A 25,056-nucleotide genomic window follows, 5' to 3' on the forward strand; every position below is an offset into this window, starting at 1 on the left:
AACGCGCCGTCCTTCGCCGTCCCTCGCTCTGTCCCCACGTCCCTTTTCTGCTTCGGGCGGCGTTTCGGGGATGGGTCTCGGCACCCGCTCCGTGCAGGCACTTACTGAGGCAGCCCCGCGAGGCCCCCGGGCACAGCGGTCGCCATGGAGACGGGGTCGCGGGGAGCGCCGCGGCGGTGCTAGGGGCGGCGGGGCGGCACGGCGGCGGGGGTGAGGAGGTAAGGAACAGCCAGACTCGGCAGGGCCAGGAGAATATTCTCTAATAACTGAGTAACTGTCCCAGCAGCGGAGGTGTCTCAGCCGATCAATAAACGCTCCCTAAAGCTTTTCTCCAACAGTAGGGCTAGGCAGGGTTTTGTAAGGCGCCGAATACTGGCCTGTTTTTTGGTAAAAGGGAAGATAGCTCTGGTTCGCGGCCCAGCTGCTGCCTCTGTGGCAATTCAGAATCTGTTTTCGCCACTACATCTGTGAAACTGAGCTGGAAGAGATGCAACATCCTCAGCTTTGGATTCGCTCACTGGAATGGATGGGTACAGCCTTGAATAAGTGAGAGGAATGCTGCCACAAAATGCTGCCCGTGGAGCCATCGGAGTTCAGGCAGCAGGATGGGAGAAGTGTGTCCAGGAACCCCACACAGCAGAGGGAGCTGCAATCCTCAAAGGGACAGCAGGCCACACCTCTCCTGGTTGTTCTCAAACATATTTCTTCATCTGTTTTTCTTTCCCCTTAAATCAGCAGGGAAAGAATGTCAGCCCAAGATCTTGGGGGAATCGGAGTCCCTCATATATACCTCCTTTTTATTAATAGAGCTTAGTGAAGGAGTTCAGCAAAGCACCATCAGTAAGGTCAATGCCAGTGGCTGGATCGAGAGTGTGAGGCCTCACTCACTGCTTGTCACGTTCCTTAGTGCCCCAGGCAGTGTTTTCCTTCTCACTTCCAAGTCATCATAAGACCAGGCAGGGCGAGCTGCTTTGGCACTGGCATCTGCTGAGTGAATCCATGTCTATAACAGGAGATACATGGGAGGTGCAAACCAGCAGGCTTTCGAGAAGCATTCCAGCTGCGAGTTGTCCTAACAGACATTAATATCTTGAGTTAATTCTCTCCTGGACAGAAGTTATTTGTGAAATAGAGGAGAAGCTATTGCATCCTCCTTTGTTTCCAAATAAGTCACTTTTTCCTATGAGAGCCATGTTATTTTTTCTTTGAAGAATGCTGTCGTCATCATCTGTCAGAGCTCTCACAACAAATCTTTTCTTTTTTCCCACCATATTTTTAGCATTAGCCCTCTGCATGTACTAGGTTATTCTTGTGTTATTTAAACTCAGAATGTACATCGTGGATTTCTTAAGAAGATTTTTAAAAAGAATTTTATTAGTGCCTCTTAGCCAGAAAGATAGATTTTCTGACCAAAATGCAAAAGCAGAACTTGCATCTTCACTCTGTCATTAATTCTAAGTCTGAAGAGAAAGAAGAACTGACACTTGTAGTTTGTTACACAGATTATGAGTGATTTACGTGGTATGCTTGCAGATTGGACTGTAATGTTCTGCAGGCCTAGGATGTGTTTATGCAACGGTTTTACAGATGGCACAAATGCAGTTGTAGGTAGAGCAGCCAAACGAGGCCACCTCGTCCTGCATTTCTTCAGCCTGCCCTCCCAGATCTGCTGCAGGAGGGACCAGAGCTTTGTTTTGTGAAAGCTAAACATTCCCTCTGTCTCTGAAGGCAGCCATTAGCAGAGCAGGGCTCCTCTTATAAACAGTGTATGAAAAGCTATAAACAAAGCTAGGGAAGTGTATAGAAGGCTGCAATCAAGGCTATTTCAGGTCTACCTTTAGTTTAAACTACTGTTACTAACACCATGCTGCTTTTCTCATGGGCACCTCTTGTCTCTGTTCCTCTTAGCAAGAGCACACACACTGAAGAAATGGAGAAACTCAGTCGGCTGGAAGCTCTGCTGCTTACTGCTGTGCTGGAGAACTGTGCTGATCAGCTCGCAATCCTTGGCTACATCATGCCAGTTTCACACGAGGGCAAGACGGACACCAGCCATGTATGTGCCTCTTGCTCTTTAAGAAAATACCTCTCATTTTTCTTCTTGTCCTTTACGTCTTCTATTAGCTTTCTTTAAATAGCCACTCAGGTATTTTTTTCTCCATGACCCTTCAGGGGAAGAAGCAATAAAAGCACACAGATGATCAGTTTTAATATCTGTACTGCAGCAGCACTGAGAAGCATTTGGCAAGGCTGTGCAAAGGACTCTGGTGACCTAAGATGAGGTTCCAAGGCTTAGTTTTAAAACCTCCATGGTTAGATGACAAGTAAAGGATCGAGGAAAAATAAACAATACATGTCTGAAGTCTTATATAAGTGCATTGCCACTTCTGAATTACTAACAAACAAGAAGTATGACCCAAATCAGGGTCATTCTGATACTCTGTGAGTGCTGAGGCTCCTCTAGTCCCCACAGACAACAAATGAAGAAAGATTTCCCTTCAAAATGTATTAGTAACTACTCGTTATTAACGTCTGTTATTAATTAATTGATTTCTAATAGGCACCACAACTAAGTGGTTTTGGGGAGAGGTATAAAGTACAGATCTGTGCTCAGGCAGGGGTTTATTGTTTTCTGTATGTATGGTGGCTGTTAAGAGTATGTGATAGACACAAGAAACAAGGTGGGATCGTCTCGAGGGGTAAACTGCTGTAAGTTCTGTTCTCATATATTGAAGTGATAAGCAGGGCTGTTTTCAAGTTGAAAAAGAGTTTGAAATTTGCTTAACTAAAAACGACGGGAAAAAAATAAGTGTGACCTGGATGGAAATAAAACCTGAGCTCCAAGTTTTCAGACCTAATGCTATTCAGTGCCTGATGTATCAATTAAGAATGGAAGAGGAAAGTAAATCAATAAATCATCGGCAGAAGCTGCTCGACACTGAATTTAGGGCGTGAGCGATGCTTAGGCTGTGCGATAGAGGGCGCTCCTCTCCTTAGAAGAGCACGGTGAGCCAGTCCTGCCTGTTTGCCGAGGATGTTTCTCCCTCACAGATGTGGGTGTGAAAGCTCTGCTGTGCCAGCAGCAGCAACACAGAAACAACAGATCTCGACAAGGGTGGGAGCTGTTCCCCTTCACACGATCTGAGGTTGACAGACCTCCTAAAGGTACACTTAGTTTTCCTCTTCAAACACAGAGGCTCATTTTTACTAAGTAATTTCTTTACACACAGTTTTCCCATAGAGTGCAATCCTCAGTAGTGTTCTTAAAGATGCAAATACAGATCAAGGAGGAAACAGTTTAGAAAACAGAGAATGGCTCTGGGGAAGCTCCTTGCTAACTCTGGTGTTCTGCAATTCACTGCTTGTCCCTGTTCTCATTTACATTTACCTCTTGTCACTGCGTTTGTATTTGCAAAGCACCCTTCATGCTACTTGAGCTGTCAGTCCAACAGACCTGTGGCATTTTCATTGATTGACATTTCATATACTGACATATTCAAGTGCTGGCATTTTTTAGAGCCTTAGTCACAGTGTTGCTTGTTCCTAAATCAGGGACTCTTGTAGACTGCTTCATGCAGTGCATTCCCCAGAGGAAGCAGCCTTTCTGTCTGCTAGATTTGGGGCAAAAGACCAGCAAAAGATAAACAGCTAGGGACTGCACGGATGGCACCACATGCAATTTACAGTCTCCTTGCTCTCCTGTAGTTCTTTAGCAATTATTAGTGCTTAATTCTCTACTGTTTACAGATAATCCAGTTATAGCCTGTCTTGAGCTTTCCCAGACATTACAAACACCTATTACAGCATCCATAAAATCTACATGATATTAAAGCCATTTGTTTGCCTAGAATAGTTATTTCAGAAATACAGCCTTCACCATCAACCCATTTAAACCCCTTTTTCTTCCTGCTAATTAACCATGTAATTTTCATAGGTCTCCTTATACTTTGCATGAGATTCATGTCATGTAAATTTCACCGTCCAAAAATTAAGCACGGAGTCGCTCAGTCTCCTTCTGCACCCAGCGCTGAGTCACGCAGAGCAGGGGCTGCTTCCTCCCCTCCCGAGCTGCACGCTGCATTCAGGAGGATCAGCCCTTTGCAGTGCCCTGCACTCTGCCCCACTGAGCACAGCAGCACCTCGGAACACGAACGGAGCCTTTCTCCATCAGGGCCTTCTTGGAATGACTGCTAGCATGCACTGTTCCCAGTCTGACCTCTTGTTTTCGCTCTGCCCTCTGTGCTGCGTTGGCACAAACATTCGTGTGGTTGTGCTGTGATCTGGACTGCTAAAAATATAATTATTTTTTCTTTTCTTGCTGGAAAACGTTTCCTGTCAGCGAGTTCTTTTTTCCATTTCACAAGCAGCCAGGGTGGGCAGTAGGCAGCTATGGGCTAGGATGAGGCTGGAAGCCTCTGCATTAGCTGGCTCTGCTGGTACTGCTATTAAGTACTTAGCGACAGGCTAAGATCAGCTCTTGTTGTAACAACTACACTGTAAGCAAAGGCCTTGGTGACAGGCAGGGCTAAGACAAGCCGAGATAGGGAAAAGGCTGAGGAGAAACAGACTAACAAGCTTCCTGTACATAAAAGCTGCAGCAAAGAAGGAAGGAAGGCTTTTTTTTCTGTTTCTACAGAGACTGGGACAAGAAATCAGGGGCTCAGCTGCTGAAGTTTCAGAAATAGCTTCCTTACAAGAGTGGCACGCTGGTACTGACTGCAGAGCATATGGTCTCCATGGCCGGGGGTCTTTAAGAATGTATCAGACAAACGTCTGAATCATCACCTCCTGGGGCAGGTGAGCTGACCTTCTGAGGCCTTTTCTAGTCCTGTCACTTTTGGCCTTTTGATCCCATCAACTTCAGTAAGTCTAAATTGGGTGCTCAAATCTAACCTAGATGAACGTTTCTGCTATTCAGTTCTTTGTAGAATCATCAACTGGTCATAGTATAGGTGGATTTGTGTTTATTATTAATTCTTCTTCCTCCCACATAAAGCTGCAGAGGGTCTGTTCCTATTGCTCAACGTGCAAGCAGGTTTCTCTTACTCTTTTGTAGATCAAGAGCCAGAAAATGAAAGAAATCACAGACACCCAGAATGTGCTGGACATTAAGTATCAAGAGCTCAGCTCTGCAAGGCAGGGGAGGGGGGAAACTGTTACCTCCAAGTCTTGGAAAAGCACTGAATGCAAGCAGCAGCTGGCGAACTCTGAGGATCCAAAAAGAGCCCATCATATTTCCACAAGGGCCATGAAACACAGTGCTCTGTCTGCAGATGATCTCAGAAAAATTCAGGCTGACAGGTGAGTGAAGCACAAATGTGATGCCTGTGAGGAATGCTCATAGCTGTAAAGTTCTCACTCTTATCTTTGCAAAGCGAAATACAGTAAAGTGGGAACACTTTCCCACTGCTGGTGTTTCCCAGTCATGATCTAGAATGACTACTTTTAAAGAGAGCACTGGGGTCTGGCCTCAGAGACCATTTGGTTCTGACTCCTGCTTGCCTCTGGATGCCAAGTACTGACAATGAGCTTACTTTGTATGTGGCTGTGAAACATTACCCAATTAATACTGGCTGAGTAGAATTCATCCCAGGATGCAGTCAGGTGCAGGCAGTCAGGTTCCCTGGCAGATATGAACGCTCAAGGCTGGGTCTGAGAGTTGTTTCATGAACTCAGTTACTCTGTAGGGCACATGGAACCTCTGGCAGCTAGAACCATTCTCCTTTGTAGAACAATCAATGTCTATAAAAAATAAAACCAAAATAAGTTTTGGGTTTTTTCCCAAATAATTTTCATTTTTGCTCTAAATCAAGTGCCTTCATTTGCAGCAATACCAGCAGCCTTTGATTTAAAAGACAGACTGGGGAGCTGAGCATTCTGTAAGCATTTTTCTACATCCTGGCTTCTGTCCACTAATGTTTTAACAAAGAGTTTCAAGAAAATCCTGACACAAATGAGGAAAATGCAGCTAAAATAGCAATACCATATGCACCATGAAATTCAACAACTTGGGCAAGCCCACGTCTTTGTTAGGATTGCCTTAGGGCTGCACCAGGACGTTTTGGCACCCAGATGTCCCTCCATAGACACATCTGTGTCCCCAGATCTCATCTTCCAAGATCCATCCAGCTGCCATTACTGCTGCAGCCTTTTTCCTGATGGCAGCACAAGCTGGCACGACATGGGTACCTGTGCACCTCTTCTCTATTTCCTGGAGTAACATTCAGACCATAATGTGAAGTTATAAACTTGGACCTTCTTCCAGATACACAGTTCTCTAGAGCCGGAAGCAGCAAGTGCCATGGGAGAGGCACACTTAGGTTTGCTAAGTCATAAGAACAGAAATGGATCTTGCATTTCCTTTCTTTTTCTTTTTTCTTTTAAATATAATTGATAATAATTGATAAAGGTGGCAGACACTGTGGTATCAGTGTACACCTACCAATTACTTTGTGTTCATTTTCTCTCTGGCAGGCAGCATGTGAGTGATGTAATTACAGCCACTATGAAGAAGATGGAGGAATCAGGAACATTTGATAGCCTAATAGAAGCTAATGGGAGAGAGAAGGCAAAGAAAAGCAACTTGAATGACATCCTCATCAGGTCAGAGTTGTGTTCTGTACTTTTCTGATTAGTGGTTTGGAGCCAAAGCCCATTTTCCCTCATTATACTATATAAAAGGAAAACAAAAACAAATCCTACATCAGGATATGGAAAGGATTCTTTTTCAGCTTGAATTATCCCGAGCACTTCACAAATTGCATTTGCCCTTGGAGAGAGAAATAACTGCCTGTACTGATACTAATCTGACTGGAATTGTCTGAGCTTGGACACCAGCGTCTGCATTAATGCAAACACTGCTCCATATCAATTAAAACACAATGTGATGTAGGACTTTTCTGACCTTCATCTCCTTGTCCCCAGAGGAAGCCAGAGTAGCAAATAATCTGTTCAAGCCAGGGTCAGCAACATACGGACTTCAGGTTACACGATGCCCAGGAGGATCTGCTTTGACCCAAATGCTAATGTGCTCCCTTTTTCCAGTGCAGAGCTAGCACAGATGGTGGCAGAGGCAATTGTCTTGTGAACACAAAAGCCACCTCTTCCAGCATCTAAAACCAAGGGATTTATTGTTTTTCCAAGGTAGGGTCAGAAAGCAAAAAAGGAAAGCAGCAGTTGCTTGTGGAATCACTGTTCAACACTAGAGTTAGAAAGGGGCATGCAACTTAACATCTCTAAGGGAATAATAATTTCTATTCCATTCTATCAACCGTATCTAAGCACTGTGTTATCTGTTTGCTGTACATTCCTTTCATTGCATACACTTGATCTGTATTTAAATATACCATATACTTGTCTGGTTTTGTGTCAATACACCAGTCTGAAAGCAGTTTGCAATAAGGCTGGGAGTCCTTATCAGGACCTTCTGTAGTAGAGTTACCCAGCTAAGTACTCCAAAAATGAAATGCATGTTTGACTGTAAAGGGGGGATAGGGTACAAAGCCTCAGGCAGCAATTCTTCTTACTGGCTTTAGATCAAACGATAAGCATAAAAGCTTGGGAAAGCCCTCAAAGGAAAGTGAAATAACGAGACCTACAACATTATTGCATCCTTTTTGGTTTAAACTGTTAAACACCCCTGTAGGTTTTGGCTCGGTCCTCAAGGTCTCTGGTTCACTTTCCCTTTCATTCCCATCCTCTCTGCTTAATCCATACATCCCTTCTTTCAGGATTTACTTACCAAGAAGTTACCAGGTTTGGTGAGATCTCTCTGACCTGAAGATGTACTGCTTTCAACACTGAAGTTCAAAATGAAGAGATGAATGCCTTTTCTATTCCTCAAACACTGCAAGCAGCTGCAAGCTTTTATGCTGCACTGAAGCAGGGCGAGCTTTTCACTTCTTTTAGTTCAGCTCTAACAAACTCACTGAGTGAGCAGTTTAATTGGAACAGTGTTCAGCTAGGTGCAGCAACATATAAGGAGTCTGAAAATTCTCTACCTAGGTACACAGCTCTTGCTTTTCTTGATATATTCAAGTAACTGTATTCTCCCATTTTCCTTCAGGGAGGAAGAAGGAAAGAAAGAGATAAAGTCACTCCAGAAACAGCTGCAAGATGTCAAGAAAGAAACTGAAATAGAACTTCAGGTGAGATTACTTAACACTGGGCATCTTGCCAGGGGAAGTGTGTTAGCAAGCTTGCTCCTGCTGCCCAGGAACTAGCACTCAGATGAGAGGACACAGCACACGTAGCAATCCATCATTTAAGAATATAGAAGCAGAATAAATGCAACACTGATTTATAGCCTGAATATAGTTATTAATGAATTTAAGAATGCTGTTCAATGGTATTCAAGCAGAAACTCAAAGTGCTTATAATTGTGAAAGGCTCTGATGAAGTCAGAACACCTCAGAAGCAGTGCTGTGCAAGAACACTGCAAAGCATGGACATGAGTGAGTGCTGCTAATCTGCAGCCAGGAGGAGATTAGCTGCAGACAGCAGGATCTAAGGTTCTGTCATACTTAATGGTGCAGACATGACACCTGGCACAGAAGAAAGACTGACGGTGAGGGATTAAGAAATAGTGTGTCAGAACAGGCATGGGGACATGCCATTTTTCTACCTGCAGTTTTGTCAGGGGAAAGTATCAGAATTTTCATCTATTTCCTAGGCTTCCACATACAACAAAATCCCAAACACACAAGCCCTATGCGAGGGCAGATCAATGTTACCATACACACACCCCATCAACTTTATCTGTGTGGACAGCTTCAGCCTTTCTTTCAGCACGTGAATTGTCTGTGCATGCACAGTAGATCAGGGGCATTCTGGACACATCAGACGTGCTGCACAAGTGCAGATCAATTAAATGGCATATCCCTGCTCACTGTGATGCTTACCAGACAGCTCAGACCCGATGGTCATGCATGCTTAGAGAGCAAAAGCACTCAGCTCGGTGAAGAAACATGCAAGTTTAACCTGTTTCTGCTGAGGTGAGGAAAAAGAGCACGTGATGAAAAACAAGCAAAAGAAAGGCAAGGTCAGAGCTATACAAGGCTTGAAAGAAAGAACAAGAATCTGACACTTGGTTCATTGCAGAGGAAGAGGAAAGCAAGGGCATGTGAAGAAAGACACCGTATCAGTAAGAATTTTGTCCTTGGACAGAAGAGTGGCCACCAAGCCAATAAACATTTGGCTGCACAGAGGAATTTCAAGCTGCTGAGACGCTGCCGGAGTACAGTTTATAGAAGATGAAGGTTTCATGTTGGCAGCCTGGATGCGTGTGTAAGTGGAAGGTTTAATTGTAAATAAGTGGATGGTTCCAAAAACAGGAAGGATCTATTGACACTGGAAATATGTACAGCTATCTACGTGCACCAGAAGTCCAGAGGAGATATTAAAACAGAACAGCAGAGAAGAAAGCAGGAATGTACAAGATTGGAAAACTAACTTACGTCAGTCCTCATCTGCCAGCAGAGATCCTGGAAATGCGTAACGTTCACTGGGAAATGTAGCAGGATGAAAAGAGCACTAGGAATAAACTGTGGACGTCACAGAAAGGAGTCACTGAAAGATGTGGGAAGATAGCAAGTTAGGAGGAATACCAAGACAGAGCAGTTGTGGAAACTGAAGGAGGAAGGAGGGATGAAGTGCTCTGTTTTTTGGTGTGCGCTGTTTTTCTCCCTGCAGATTCGAACCCGTCCTGGCACTGCACAGTCAGCAGCACAGCTGGTGCTTGTCCTGCCTTGCACCTCTCCTAGCTCTAACAGTCATACAAATGTGTGTAGCTCCCACGCTGAGCACACGCTCCTCTCTGTGTCCTTTTAGTACCTTCTGCTAATTTGATTCTTGCTTTTTTTGCCTCATCAAATGGGATCTGCACCCATCTGGGATTTTGGTTTTATGTTTCCAGCTTAAAAGTATTTTCCTGGGCTTCCTTATAGCTTCAGCTTTGATAACAAATCAAAGACAAGACTACTTTCAAGTAGTGCTTTCCTCCTGTGCCAAAAATAATGGTGTCTCACTTTGTCTCCCAAGGGAGAATAATTTCTATTTGCTTCATATGGGATTTTCCCCATAGGCAATTTTACAGACACTTGCAGGATTTGTCACCTCACCAACTAATTAGGAGCAGAAATACAGCTTGCTGATTTTAGAGTATTTTGAACAATAATAATACATAGGCCTTTAGACAAAAGCCTACATGGTTGTCTCCAGTCCAGTGGCTGAGAACACAAAACCAAACAGATCTCCTCATGGAACCAGAAAAACGTGGTCTTTGCTTCATGCGTGTTGCTTCTGTGTATTTTCAGCCTTGCTATTTCTTAATGAGATGCTAATTAAAGCTATACTAGCTGGCTCAGCTCATTTTTCTTTCTAATAGAACATAAATCAAACGCTACATGTTTTCACTTCTTTTGTTTCCTTTTGGAAAACACTGCTGTCTCGAAAGCTGCTGCGATGAACAGTCTGATTTTACATTTACCCCTCCGTGTCACCTGGCTGCAGGAATTCTGCTTGCTGCTACTGTACTGATTTTCTAACATGCAGAAAACCATGCAGGTTCCTTGGAGCAGTGATGACATTCTGTACAAACAGAATTGTTGATGTTGGATAAGATAATGTTTAGGAGAAAAACTTAAGAGATGTTGCCTTTTAAATTCTTGCACTGCTATTCACTCAGACGCTTTCTGTGACCTGTAGGTTTTGTGGTCAACTCATACCCATACACTGCTCTGTGTTTACACTGGGGAAATGTACCAGATGACTTCAGTGGAAAGCAGGAGGTCTGTGATGGTCCTGGGGCCATGTCAGCCCCCACAGCAGCTCAGCAGGACGCAGAGCTGCTGCAACAGAGCCAAACCTGGAACCATTTGATGCCATCCAGTTCAATCCCTTGCAACGAAGATGGACATTACAAATCATCACAGTGGGTGACCTGTCAGCCCTGTCGTCCTTTCAGCTGAAGCATCTGTGGGGGGGTGCAGCGCAGGGGTGTTCTGGCAGCTGGGACAGACGTGTCTGTAGGGCTGCATGCTGTGCTTTCAGGGGCTGCAAGTCCCAGCTGCAGCAGGTGTGTAGATCTAAGCGTATCTTCAGGCTTTGCAGGCTAAGGTTTTACAGCTGCCAGAGGAAAGCTCATCCACACTGGTCATGGAAGCAGGGAGGCAGGCAGCAAGACACAGTGCAGGCTCACCAGCTGCCAGCACATAGCTCCTGTTTGCTAATTTTGTAGCCAGCTGCATTTTAAGTGACTGCAAATACTCACTGCTGTGGAAGGACGGAGAGATCTAGGGGGCACTTGCAGGACATAAAAGTAAGAGAAAACACAAAATGTGCATACCTTTATTGTTGCTTTTGCCACCAAACAACGTTTTTTGGTCAGAATTCATTGGTGCTGGCTAACAGCAGCAGACAGGCCTCTGAGCTGGTGTCTGTGAGCTGAGAGATCTGAGAGAACAGCTTGTTTGCCTGCTAGCAGAGCAGACTGGCTCGTAACAACTATTTCCTGGGTTTTGATCTTGCTCTCTGCCAGTTTTGTGATAGTTCTGGACACATGATTTATGATTTTGCATAGCTGAAGTCATCCCAAATAAGCATCCCAGAGGTTTACTGCATTAGCTGTGAAAGCACGCTGTGTCCTCGTAGGGCCCTTTGCTGCCATAAACCAGAAATGAATAGATGTTAACTCTTTTTCCCAGTGCCTGCCCCTGAGGTTCAGGGCACAGCACAACCCACAGGTGGTTTCCCCGGGTTGGGGGCAGCAGCTGCATCTGCTATGTGCAACCTAACACCCAACACACCCCAGCACTGCAGCTCCAGGCCCATCAGCTGGGCTGCAGTAGCTCCCACATGCCTGCAGCCGACTCTCCCTCCAAGTGAACGCATTTCTGTAAACGCCCACAGGGTTTTGCATTTCGCTTCCCGTCTGCTTTGCATTGTGTAATCAAGCCCCCAGACTCCCCACTTCTAACAAAGACATTTTGTAACACCAAATCCAAACCACAAACATGCCATGCAGCAAAGAAAACAGAGCAGACGGGTCCCCTTCCTGGCTGAGGCCTGGGGCTCTGAAATCAAGAGTGGTTTTCCCTCCGCTTTATCGAAATAAGAAATAAAAAATGGTGTTCATGCTCTGCCCCACCTCTCTGAATTCTGTGTAGCCTACATCGAGCCTTTCTTTTCTGACCTGTTTCCAGACCCTTCACAGATAGCACTGCAGCACTGACTGCAGCAGCTGAGCCTCAGGGCCACAAAACGCTGGTGTTTTCCTTTAGCATCTCCTTGATCTCTATGCCAGCCCTGCAATTTAGACACGCTTTCACCACAATACAGCGAGGCAGCCTCAAGATAAAGTGCTTTGGCCACCTCCCACGTCTGCTGAGTAGGAACACAACTGTTCCCAGCACCCACCAAATTTCATCAAGGAAAATAAAAGCCATTACCGGAAGCCTTAATGGGGCACGAACAGGTCGCTCCTGTAGCTGTCTGCAGTGATGATACGGCTGTAAAAAAAAGATCTGATCTGGGAAAGCTTCAAAAGATTTTGAATGCATGACTTTGAAAACCACCGAACAGCATCAGCCAAGGCCTCTGATTTTCAGGAGCCTTATAAATACGCTTTACTGTTCTTAACTGTGTCCTACAAGGGGTGCAGAGGGAAGGATTTGCCTTTTAGCTGTTCCAAACACTTCTTATAAGGAAACCTTTCCAAATGAGTCATGCTGCAAAGGCTTTCAAACACAGCAGTACTGAGCTGGCTTCTTCCTGTGGCATTTTTCTATGTTTACACTGTTAAGGAACACAAGGATGCTTCAGAGACAAGATAGGTGGGTTTCAAACCACGTACATGCCAGCACCTTGGTATTTCATCTTCAGCTGCAAGGTTTGGCTGCTGAGCATCAAACCCATCACAGCGTGGCAGGAAAGCATAGAGAATGGCTGTAATGGAGCAACTGGGAGCCAGACCAGAGGCGTTACAGTTGGTCTTACATAATTGCACAGGAGACTTTGATGACCTTTTTAACTACCAATGCAGTTCTACATTTTACAGGAGGTTCATCTGAGTTGCAGGCCAAGATCTAATGAACTTTTAACTGCCATTCAAAGAAATTGATTAAAAAGGAATAAACAAACTTACAGTCCCAAATTGGGCAAATGCACTTTGCTTCCTGAGCATGCACACAAAGCTGACAAACGGGGTGCACTCACCCAGAAGTCTTGTCTGAGGAGTTGCTGCTGGAGACAAAGCTGTTCCAGAAAAGCTCAGGTCCACGCAAAACAAGGTGTGGGGAGAGGCTGGGAGCTCAGAGCCAGCTCTGCTTGGCAATCCTTGCTCTGACTGAATGCTCTTATAAAAAAATGGACACCATCTACTTGATAAGATTTCAAGAAAGAACCACTGAAACATATGAGTGAGTTGAGATTTACATCTTTACCTGCTCCTAATGCTGTGTTTACACAGTTGCTGCAGAACTAGGGAAAAAGCCAAAACAAAATAGCAAAGCCCAACAAATGCAAGGAACAAAGTACACTTGAGGAGACAAAACTTAGCACAGGTGAGGCTGAGGTATTACTCTCCTGTTACAGGCACTCACTCACTAATCCAAGGGTTTAGCAAAGCCTAACCTCAGTGGCTGAAATTAACTGGACTGTTCTCATGCTTCTTTTGCTTATTGTCTCCTCTCCCAGAACCGAGATAAAGTGATTCTCTACCTCAAACATGAGCTTCAACAGATGGAAGCCAAAGCAGCCATGGAGGACCGGTACATGAAGAGAAGCACAGAGCTCCAGGTGCACCAAATCCAGAAGAAGTGCAGCAATGCAGAGAACAGACTGAACAAGGAAATTGAGGTAAACCATTCCCCAGTGCCCTTACTGAAAAGCATCTCTACCTAGCAAGGAAAAAGTCAACTCAGCAGGTTGTGTGTAGGTGAGGACAGAAGGACTCAGCACTATGCTGGGAACAATCCTTGCTTAGCAAGATCTTCCTCTCCTAGGGTTCTGGCACTGCCTCTGCTTGTCTGCTGCCCCACTGTTCCATCACGTCATCCTTTTTCTCTTAAACCACAAGCATCCTTGTCCCTTGGAATTACAGCTGAAGCACGGTGAGCTGCACAGGCAGCATTTCTTCAGATCTGTGGGAAGGGGATGGAGAACGAACCGTTTTATTGAAAAAAACACCAACCAAAGAAATAGAAAAAAACCTCACCAGAGCCACTGTGTCCTCTGCACACAGAGGTGGCTGTCCTGACTGCTGCTCTCCTGGAGGAAAGCTTTATCAGAGGGTTTAGGTGCTGCCAGGACGTTGTCTGCTCCTGGAACCATCACATGGATGCAATACTTTCTGCATCGGGTCCCAAACAGCAAACATGAGGCAAAGAACTTTATTTGGTTCCTTTAAAGGTGATTTCAAACGAAGTGGATTTGTTCTAAAATATATTCTTTCCTGTTCATTTTAATGCTAAAAGTTCATGCTCCACTTGCATTTGAGAACTGCCCAGCAACAGAAGAACTGTAAGTGCCACAGCAGGAAGCAGGATTGTGAGGCCATTCCTCTTCCCTTGCATGATGTCAACTGTGAACACTTCATGCACAGTCATGTGCTGGCAGTGCTGAGAGAAGCTGCCCAAGTTCTCCCTCCATCCCCTGGTGCCCAGGCTGCTCTCCATCACCATCACAGCACAGATGTTGGAATGCATCAGGAAAGCCAACCAGCACGCGTGTTGTGCCCCAACGTTGTCTAACATACTTCTGTCTGCACTGATCGTAGGATTTGAAGAGGAAAACTGACGAGGAGATCCGAGTGCACATGGAGATTGAAAATTTCCTCAGGCATTACCACAAGGTCTGTGTGACTTTTCCTGTTAATGCTTAAACTGGCAACCGATAAACATTACATTGATCAGTTTCTAAAGAAAACCAATTATTGCTCCATCAAACTCACCAGGTTCCTGATGGTTGCTGGTTGGATTACTTCTTCCCCTCAAGCCCTAATTAACCCAGCTGTCCCATATTTGTGATTTGGATATATTGCCTTAAAATTACTGTTCATACAATGACTGCCATTGTTTATTCCAGAGTTACAGCTTTTCCTTCCCAACTAATAGGGATTTTGTTTAAACCATCCTTGGCAGTAGCTGGGATTTCCAGCAACTCGGTGAGAAATGCTCTTGCACAGAGTTAAGGTGTCCATTTTGCACACCCAAGTGTTGCACAGTGGGAGCATTAAGAAAGAAAGGTCAGAAACTGCCAGCCTAATCATGCCTTTGCTTAATCTAAGGATGAACCAGGCCTGAATAACTGCTATCTCATGATTATTGTACCTGACTTGAGCAGCAAACAACCACGACTGTCCCTCTGCTGTTAATGCAAAGGTTCAGAGCTTTCCCATGATCAACAGCAGTGCTCATAACAGTGAATGCCACTGGTGGGCATCTCGTAAACCGTATGACCAGAAGAAAACCTGTCCTATTGCAGGGAACCCAACATCACTGCCTGTTTGTAATTTAAGAAAAGGGTACAGAACTTTTAACAAAGTGCAAAAAAAGAGCTGCGTCTTCAGAGCAGTTACACTGTGATCTCTATGTTCCAGAACCACAGTTTGATCACTGCTTCCAAGTGAGGGGACCTCCTGAGTACAAACCTCTGTGCACTCAGACAGCAGCTGGTGGCTTTGCAGTGGCCCACACAGATGACCATGCCCTCTGTCTCCCTTGCACGTCCAGCTGTGACGCTGCCACAAGACTGATGCTTTTCCTCAGATTATTTTTCCATTCAAGCAGTGATGGCTGTTGCTATGGTGAAGTTAGTCATGAATGGGAGGAAGTCATCGGTGTGGTGGTTTCAGAAACACCTGCCATCCTATTGATGAGTCAAACAAAGCCAAGTTCACAACCTGAGAAAGCACAAACTGCGCTCCCTTGGGACCTAATTGCTGGTGCACTAAGTTTAATCCAGAATGTGGCCACAGAGTCACGTGCAGGATAAAAGCTCTCTCACTGTGAAACACTGTCTCCTAAACCCCTCTTCCCGTGCATGAAGAATGGCTCCTGGTTGTCATTTACTTCACCAGGATTGTGCACAGATGTAACCCCCAGTGCATCGCCATTCTTCATGCACCTCTGAAAGCCCAGTCTAGTCTGCCTTCATACCCAGTCCAGTGCTGCTGCCCCCATGGTGGTCCCCAGCAAGTTATCATTACTCCTAGTGTTGTGATGCTTTCAAGGCTTGGCTGAGAAGGAAACACAGGCCGTGCAGATCTGATGGCATTCTTACCCCCGTCCTGAGAGCAGGCATGTCACAGCAGTAAACCTTTCCCCTGCCGCTCTTTGTCCCCTGCTAAGCCTCACTCTGTGCCATTGCAGAAGGTGGAAGAGAAGCTGGAATATTGGGTGGACAAGCATGAAAATGACACAGACGCTAAAGATAAAGAACTCAACACCCTAAAAGAATCAAAGGCAAAGAACCTGGAAATGCTGCAGAGATTTGCCAGCGAGGTAAGACAGCAGCAGCAGCAGCTCAGTGCTCACCCATGCAAAACTGCATCCTGCCTTTTTTGTACCATCAGCTGCAGGACTCTGATTGCAGATACACAGACAGAGCGGAGCAGGCAGCACAGAGCAAAGTGTGTAGAAAAAAGGGGGCTAAAAAAAATTCACTTGTAGGCATTCCTTATTGTCACTGGTCTGAGAAGCTGTGACTGATTTAGATGTTCCCCTGCTTGTGGGCTCCATTTTCACTCTGTATGCTGTCATCTCAGTGTCCCAAGTGTTTTCACTCATCATCTGCTACCTATCCTGGGGGAACATGGATTCTTCCTACCAACATCTGTTGCCTGAGACCCCATCAGACAGCCATTTTACACCATAGGATCAGAAGGTTAATTACACACAGGCCATGAGCAGTTTCACTTTGGCAGCAGCTCTCAGTGCCTTAGGACTGGTGGTGGTAATGAGCAACACTTGCCATCTGGAATCAGGGAAGATCAAATATAGGAGGTGGGGGAGGAAGGTCTGTGTTTACCCATTACCCCTGGGCTGCCACAGGGCTCCTGGTGCTCCCTGGATGTGTTTTTCATGTGACTGCTGCACTCCTGTGCCACTCTGCAGTGCTGGACGTTTGAGGAAACCATCATCGCTGACCGGGCACAAAAAGAGGCTGAAAGACGAAAACGAGAGCAGGATGCCCTGGAGCTGAAGAGCATCCTGAAGGTAAAGGGGAGCAAAGCTGAGGCAGTGCTGCTCCACCAGCAGCTCGGGAGTTAATCATTTGCACCACAGCTATTGTTCAAGCAGAAAATGGCCTGAGAAAGTTGGCTGGTGTGAGGTGGCACAAGAGAGGGACAGATTCATAGAATCACAGAATGGCCTGGGTTAAAAAGGACCATAATGATCATCTCGTTTCAATCCCCCTGCCATGGGCAACCAACCACTACACCAGGCTGCCCAGAGCCACATCCAGCCAGATTAAACTTGTCCCTTCTCCTTGGCAAACACAAAGGCAGCATTAGGGTTTAGAACACAAAGCAGAAGGGTTAAGAAGGGAACAAAAGACAAAAAGCCAGTCTCTTTAGATGATCCGGGGCTGTGCTCATCACAGCAGCCCCTCTGCATGAGTGACACAGGAGTGGAGTCACAGAGCTGCTCCCTTCCTCTTGCCACCAGCTACAGATGCCCTTGGCTTACACATGGACATGAGCTGCAGCATGGGTCGGACGATCCTTCCTGCCGCTGGGAGTGCGCGAGATGCTCCGGCCATTTTCCTGTGCCAGTGTTCCCCCTGAGATCTCTCTCTCCTGCTTCCAGCTGCAGGCCTGGTGGAGAGGTACAATGGTCCGCAGAAACCTCGGCCCCTATCAGAACCTCCGGAAGGCTCAGGAGAAGAATCTGTCACCTGAGAAAGGCAAAAAGGAAAAACCTGGAGCAAAGAAAAAGACGCGCTAAGAAACGTGGCCACAGATGTACTCCAGGGCTGCTACTGGGTAAGGCACTGCTGTGTCCAGCAGCACTAAATAAACCATGGAATAGAACTCAGGGTATTCTGGAGAACAGAGTTCATGATGCACAGTTAAGGTGAAGCTCCTGTAACTTAAGACCCTGAATGATCTTTGTACAGCAAAAACACCGTTTCCTCAGTAGAAACGGAAACTGTGTTAAAGCAATGAGAAACACGATATCCTCTGAAGTGTTTTATACAGCTCATGAGTAATTCTGCTAACGGCTCAGTAACTCACCAGCATGAGATGCTCTGCCTTGAGAACCTCCTCCGCAGTCCCCCAAAGCACAGTGTTGGCTGAAGCAATGGGGTTTGCTGTGGCTCCGGCGGCTCAGAGCAGGGCAGGAAGCCAGGTCACCCACATCTGGGCTCAGGCAGTGCTCACCCTGGTGTCAGTGGCAGCAGTAGGTCGAGCCAGGGGAAAAATGCTGACGGTTTGCAGTGTAAACACGAGGGCAGTCAAAGCACGCAGGTTTCCATTCCCACAGTACCTCAGAGTGTCAGCACATAGACAGAATAGCTCTACATGCCCTCCTACAGAGGGAAGCAGCCATGGAAAAAGACAGCTGATGTGCCACAGCCGTACCCACCATCCTGTCTGCAGCACCCGTGTGGGGAGACCAGGCAGCAGGCAGGGTGCAATGCCCTGCTTCATTGAACTGGAAGGGCAGCCCTCTCTCTGACACTGCTGCAGCCACATACAGCGCGCAAAGCAAAATCAGCCCTGGGGCTGAGCTGGCTGGTTTCTAACAATCCTACAGAGAAGAGAGCTCAAACCATACAAGCCAAGCTGTGCTTTTTGTGACCATCCTCTGCTGGCCCTATCCAAACATCCTCGTGTCCAGGCTAAGCTGTGCCAAAAGCTCTGAAGTTCAAGTAGGATGACTGAGATCACGAGCAAAGAGCCTTTGGCTCAGGACTCCGTCTGAAGGGAAGGAAGGCAGGCACCAGCCCCTGGCTGCTGGGCTGAGCTGACTGTCAAGGGAGTGCTGACATTTCAGGTGCTTTAGACAAACTCTTAGTTGAAGTATAGATATTACTACTGGAGCACTGCTGGTTAAACCAGAACACACGCCTATTCCTGGTACTTTCAGCTAAGGAAAAAGTACAGAATGGAAGGATGGCCTCTCTCTGGTTTATGCTAAGTTCTAGGCACGCTTCAGTAATGCAATCAAACAGCTGAAATCTGAAGCACGACATGGGCTTGTGTCTTCACCTGCTGTTCAGCAAACAAAATATAAAGTAAATCATAAAAATCAACCTCAGCCTCTGCCTGGCTCCCCTGCAGCCCAGTTCCCCATGTCAGGGTGACACAGCACCTCTCAGGGTTCGTTAAGGGCCCAGAGCTGCCGTGAATGAGGCAGTAGGAAGTTAAACTGCACCAAATCATAAATAATTCAAAACTTCCATTTCACTGCTTAATCTCTCAAACAGAAAACAAACACCCAAACCCACAAACTGCATGGACACAGCAAAGCCTGCTTCCAAAACCAGCAAGCTCTATGCCTGTATGTAACAAGAGGGGATATTTCTTCTTCAAAAACAATTTAAAACTATTCAAAGCAACAGTAGAGCCACGTTTGTTATTCCAGTGTTGAGGGCTGCTGAAACCTCGAGTCTGGCCACTAGGTGCTACAGGCCTGTCAGGTGGGCAGTTTTTCAACCCTCCCCAGCCCACAGGGACTCACGCCCTCCAGGAACAGCACACCCACTCTTGCCTGAGCTCTGTTCATGCTGCCATCCATGCAGCTCCTCCGGGCTTCTCTGCTGCATTTGCTGCCTCAGTCTCTGCTCTCCTTGTGAGCCTCACGGGGTCGGTGAGGAATCAGAGCCGACTGCAGTTCTGTGGCCACATGGCTGCTGAACGCACACAGCCCACGTGCAGCACGGCTACGAACTGCAGAGTGAACCCAAGGCAGGATGAGGAGAGGAGGTGGAAGGTGAATACACAGCTGGCACAGAGGATGGGACATCCATTCACACAACAAAAACGGCAGGCAGAACAGTTCATGTAAGTCTTACAACTTTATTTCAAATTACCCACGGTTTCCTTTTATATTATTATTGTGCTGGAAGTTCACGCTACTGGCAGAATACAGGCAATTTAAAATAAAGTGTACAATATCCAAACATATTTATATTTAACAGACATAGAAATCATGGAATGTATTTACAGACGTACAGCATGGGATGAAGCCTTAAAATCCTTTATTAATTACACGTTTACACTGCTTTCAGAAATAACAAAATTAGATTGCTTTGTAAAACATCACGGTATCTACACAAAAGGATTTTTTAATGTCTAAATTCACTTTAGAAGACCTCTGTTCCTAAAACACTTTTTTAAGTTTTTGTTTTTTAGTTTTAGTTTTCCAAAGGAACATTTATAGTTGTAAAAGGATAACAGAACCATTTGCCACTGTGTCACAGCTGAGAATGGCAGACGAGTTCTCGGTGGTGTGAAAAGTTCTCTGTGGTTTATTTCAGCCAGGCCACCCAAGTCCCCTCCTTCACAAGGGGAAGAATCAGACCCCCGCTGTTCTGACCTCATCACATCAATGCTGTGAGGGACTCCTCAGTGCCAGTGCCACTCCATTTTGGGGGGGTAACATTGCGGAGCCTCAAACTCAGTGCTCACCATCGTTTAAGGAAGGATGGTGACACGACAGAGCTGGTGGATGAGCACCAGCAAAGCACAAAACGCCCCGATGGATTCCTCCCACATCCTCCAACACGAATGCCCCAGAAAGGAAAGGTAATTGCCTCTTCACACAAAACAGAATTTTGTACACAACAAAAATTGCACATAAACACACTAAAAAATCCCACTTAGTCTGCAAAACAGAACTGTTTTTTGGTATAACACATTAAATAAACCGTACGATGAAACTTTAGGCTTGGATTTTTGTCCTAAACGTCTGGTCAACACTTAGTATCTGCCAGCACGAACACACAAGGCTATGCAGGTTAACCTAACGTGGCCACAGACATCTGGAAGCGCCGGAGCGAGCTGCAGCTTGTGACAGCGGGGTGACAGCCAGGTGACACTGCCTGTCTGCTGGGCTCAGGTGCCACGTGTGCGCGCTGCCTGCAGCCCGGAGCGGCTGTCCTAACCAGACAACAAACACGGCCATTTCCAGCAGCTCAGACCCCCCACCTCCAACCCATTAATTCCTATGAACTCGTATTAATGAAACTTCCACCAACCTGAATGCCGTTAATTGTGTTATTGTCTGTAAGTGCTGGACTAAAGCAAACAACACCCTCACAAACTCCATGGGCAACGAGTGCTAGTAAGAAGTGACGTGCTCCCATAAGATCCAAATGACCTCCTGTTAAAACTAATATGAATTCAGTGTCCTCCTCTTTCCAACTGCACGAGAGACACACAAGAAACATCTGTGCTACGCTGCAGCTTGCTGTGAGTGGCAGAACCTTCCATCCAACCAACTGCAGCAGTAACTCCTGACACTTACGTAACCCCTCAAGAATTCCCAACAATCCCTGCAAGTGGAATTACGTGAAACATAAAACCTACTTGGGAGGAAAGCAGGCCTGCACGGAGCTGCTCTCTTCTCCTACACATCGCGAGCTGTTGGCATTTTCACTTCTTGCAGAGCTCAGGGCAGCATGCTAGTTGGACTGAAAAGGTTTCTCCTTTCGGCTGTGCAGTTTTAAATCCCTTTCATGTGTTCTTTGTGACCTGCAACACAATCAGCCAATGCCAATAAGGAGCAACTGGAATTGTCGTGTGAAACACCCATGCAGCAGCCATCATGGTGAGTCCTGACGCTCAGACATGGAGCAAACAGACTGGAAAGAAAGCTGCAAATCAAAAGGGGAAGAAATCCAGCTAAGAGCAGTCTTTGCCAGCGTCCCTGCAGCAGGTTCACTGCAGCGAGAATGGCGTTTAGCTCACCATTCCTCACTCCTCCTTCCTTTACACCTATAAAGTCCTCTTGATGTATTCTGCTTCCAATATAACTCTGAGGCACAATGCTGGTCTCAGACCTCATGCAACCCATGTTAGTGGCACACTGTCCTGGCCTGAACTGACCTGAACTAGCAAAAGAACTGTGCGCATGGAGAACTGCATTTTCCAAGGTCTGTCTTGGGGGGGGGAAAAAAAGATGTAATTGATCTGGTAGAGAGCTTGGCTTTGTTGCTGGGGCAAGAGCACAGAGAGCTACCCACCCGTGCTTTGCACACTAACTTCCAAGAGCAATTCAAAACTCTCCTGCTGCCTCTCCTGTTCCTGTATACTGAATTTCCATTTTCATGTTAAAGAAAGAGGAAGAAAGTAATGGCAGTTGTGTAGAACCAGTGCATCCCTCTATACAAACACCCACCATCAAAGGTTTAAAGCCCTGCCAAGCCCACAAATAGAAGCCACCTTTTGTAGCACTTCTGCTTTGACAACATGCAGCCCACCTGTGGAAATTCAGTCCTTATGCTCCTAAACGATGCATTTCTCAGCAGTGGTGACACTCAGCACGCCTGCACCTGGTGCTGCAGCCCCCACCAGATGCACGACCTGGGCACGGCTTCCAATGGACTCGCAGGGGAGGCTGTACCTCAGTGCTGGCAAAATGCAGACGTGATTCTTGGCAGCCATGTGACAAAACCACTCAGTAACCAAATGCATCACACAGGGCTCCAAGGGGAGGTGAGAGGAGGTGGGAGACCCCCGATGTTGCTCAGGTTTTCATAGGTGCCTTGAAGCCCCAACAGAACACAAATCCAGCAAGAACGCTACCGCTACTCAGCAAATTCAAACAGTTCTGGTTGAGCATCTTTTACCAAGATGTTTCTTGTGGAGAAAACATGCAGTATTTTTTTCTTCTGGGTGGGGGGGGGGGAAACCCCCTTGGTTTTCCTACACGTCTTCAGTAATGAGGATATGCTAACAGCTGCATAAGGACTGACCCTGATACGAAACACTGTACTGGTTAGATTGTGCTGCAATTCTTTAAAAAATATATACATACATGTTTATAAAATGGAAAGAGCTGCTGTTCTCACGAGGCAAAGGAAGCTTGCTCTGAATCCTGTGGAGAAGGAATGACATCTCATTCCCCTCGTGCCCACGGCAGCAACCACCTTTTCTTTTTTTAATTAGAGAAATGAATTCCTATGGGAACAGCTTTCCACACTGTACACCAATGTCTTCCACCTACAAGGTCGGTTTCGACAGCCGGCTCCAACAGCCCCTGGACCTCCCTGCCCTCCTCCCCACCCATTTATCAGCAGGGGGCAAAATTACCGCTAATCAAAACGTGATTGGAAACTGTGGTGATCTCCAAAAAAAATGGAGAAACGAAGCGAAACATTCCTGTCAGGAATCACGGAAACTCGTTTCCTTAGAACAGAGCTCTGTGTGTTTGGATGCACTGCACGGGCAGTAAAGTCTTGACGTCCTTCTGCTTAGCCAAGGTAACCCAAAAGTCCCGGAGGTCTTTACACAGCAGACAAGTGGTGAAGCTGCTGCTGCTTTGGGGGTGCCAGCTCCAGCAGCGCCTGCACAGTCACAGCTACCTGTGTCAAACCCTTCTCTTCTAAAATATGGAGAGGCAAACATAATTGCTCCTGAATGGGGAACAAAACAAAGACAAAAACAAAATGGATGAAAAACACTCAACCGAAAAGGAAACTGAAAAATGAAATGTTACAGACAGCACACACACACACACAGAGGTATGAAATGAAACTTCTGCTCGGAAATAACGACTGTGTACACGTCTACTGCTGGGCTGATGGTCATGTTCACTCAGCAGCCACTACACAGAACAAGTAATGAGAATTTGAAAGACTGTGGGAGAATTAAGAAACAGCAAAATCCTTTATTTCTGCCTGTGTGGAAATGGCAGGAGTTTATGACATCAAAATCAGGCTAACTTAAGGAGGGGGAAAGCTCTGCTTCAACACGATGAACCGCTGTCGTAGCACAGCTTCCTTTCCAAAACACAACTGACTTTTTGAGGGAGTCCTCCTGCAGCAAGCTTTGCTTTGGTACCAAATGCAAGCAAATCCCAACTTTAAAGCAGAAAGCTAAATAGTTCTGCACGCCATGGACACACCACACAACAAGCCTAAGGGAAAATGCTGTGCTTGAAAGCAGTTCTCCTAACGAGATCTTGCCCGTCTGAAGCCCTTCTGTCCATATGGATGACGTGATCTTTGTCATTACATAAATTCCTTGGGAGGGACAAAAGAGCAGAAAGCACCATTTGTTTTATGGAAAGGAAAAAAGGAAAAGACAGCTTGCTTCTCATTGATTGAAATAACTTTGATCACAAGTGTAGAAAACAGCATTTCTCCTGTTCAAGGCAATGAGAAATCAACAGCAGGTTTGAGGACAAATATTCTCCTGCGTTATGTGAGTCACTACTGCCAGGAGGCCCACTTAAGCAGCTTCCAAAGTCATTCTGAAGAATAAGAGTAATACACAAAGTGCAAAAGGGTTTCAAAGTGTTTATTAAGAATTATGCTGTTCTCAGTCTCGGATTTAAAGCCTCATCCTACACAAGTCCTTGGCACAGGGGGGCCATCCTCAGCCCATAGCAGTCATCCAGGGACGTGCGTGCCCAGCAGTCCTCTGTACCTCTACAAAAACCCCCAAGCTGTGTTCTTCCTACAAAGCTACAGAGATTCCTTTTCCACGAGTCAGCTCTGCAGCACCCTGCATTCCTCCACTCTTTGCATCTTTACCGATTCTCCGTTAAGGAAATCCTTCAGCATAAACACCAGCGGCCAACGCTCCTCCCACAAAGCTCCGAGCGGAGAGAAACAGCCCAGGCTGGAAGCGCTGCGGGCAGGCAGCTGATCCAGCCAAAACGCTTCTCTTCCAGCAGAACAGTTCTTTTGAAACCATGTGCTTTGTGAGAAAATACTTGTAAACTGGAACAAGTGTTTATTACCTTTCTTTTTGTTCCTTAGGTATGCAAGTAGATAAGGGGGAAAGCTTTGGAAAGAATCCATACCACAGCAATAGCTGCGGCAAACAGGACTTAAGAACGGGAAGGCACGGTTAGTGTGAGACCCCTGGCAGCTTTTATCACA

At 46.1% G+C, this 25,056-nt stretch overlaps 2 protein-coding genes across 9 annotated transcripts in view; one reads left to right on the top strand and one right to left on the bottom strand.

Moving 5' to 3' along the window:
• Positions 1-126: 126 nt before the first annotated feature.
• IQCG (IQ motif containing G) lies at positions 127-25,036 on the top strand. Of its 5 annotated transcripts, XM_048954637.1 has the most exons (11): positions 127-218; positions 1,909-2,056; positions 5,057-5,301; positions 6,475-6,603; positions 8,066-8,147; positions 13,693-13,854; positions 14,774-14,848; positions 16,368-16,499; positions 17,112-17,213; positions 17,808-17,983; positions 24,934-25,036. In XM_048954637.1, the coding sequence occupies exons 2-10, from the start codon at positions 1,931-1,933 to the stop codon at positions 17,943-17,945; spliced, it is 1,191 nt and encodes a 396-aa protein (XP_048810594.1). In that variant the 5' UTR covers positions 127-218; positions 1,909-1,930; the 3' UTR covers positions 17,946-17,983; positions 24,934-25,036. The 5 variants fall into 5 exon arrangements, with proteins under 5 accessions (XP_048810594.1, XP_048810595.1, XP_048810590.1 ...); XM_048954638.1 differs by lacking the exon at positions 127-218 and having other exon boundaries at positions 556-4,797; XM_048954633.1 differs by lacking the exon at positions 127-218 and having other exon boundaries at positions 556-2,056.
• The window catches only part of LRCH3 (leucine rich repeats and calponin homology domain containing 3), a 51,784-nt gene continuing 46,737 nt past the window's right edge, over positions 20,010-25,056 (bottom strand). For all 4 annotated transcript variants that reach the window (XM_048954597.1, XM_048954601.1, XM_048954599.1 and 1 more), the window contains one exon: positions 20,010-23,583. In XM_048954597.1, the coding sequence (XP_048810554.1) occupies positions 23,455-23,583 (129 nt within the window). In that variant the 3' untranslated portion in view covers positions 20,010-23,454. The remainder of the gene's footprint in view (positions 23,584-25,056) is intronic.

The sequence above is a fragment of the Lagopus muta genome, chromosome 9 (assembly GCF_023343835.1).
Source record: "Lagopus muta isolate bLagMut1 chromosome 9, bLagMut1 primary, whole genome shotgun sequence".
Classification (NCBI taxonomy): Eukaryota; Metazoa; Chordata; class Aves; order Galliformes; family Phasianidae; genus Lagopus; species Lagopus muta.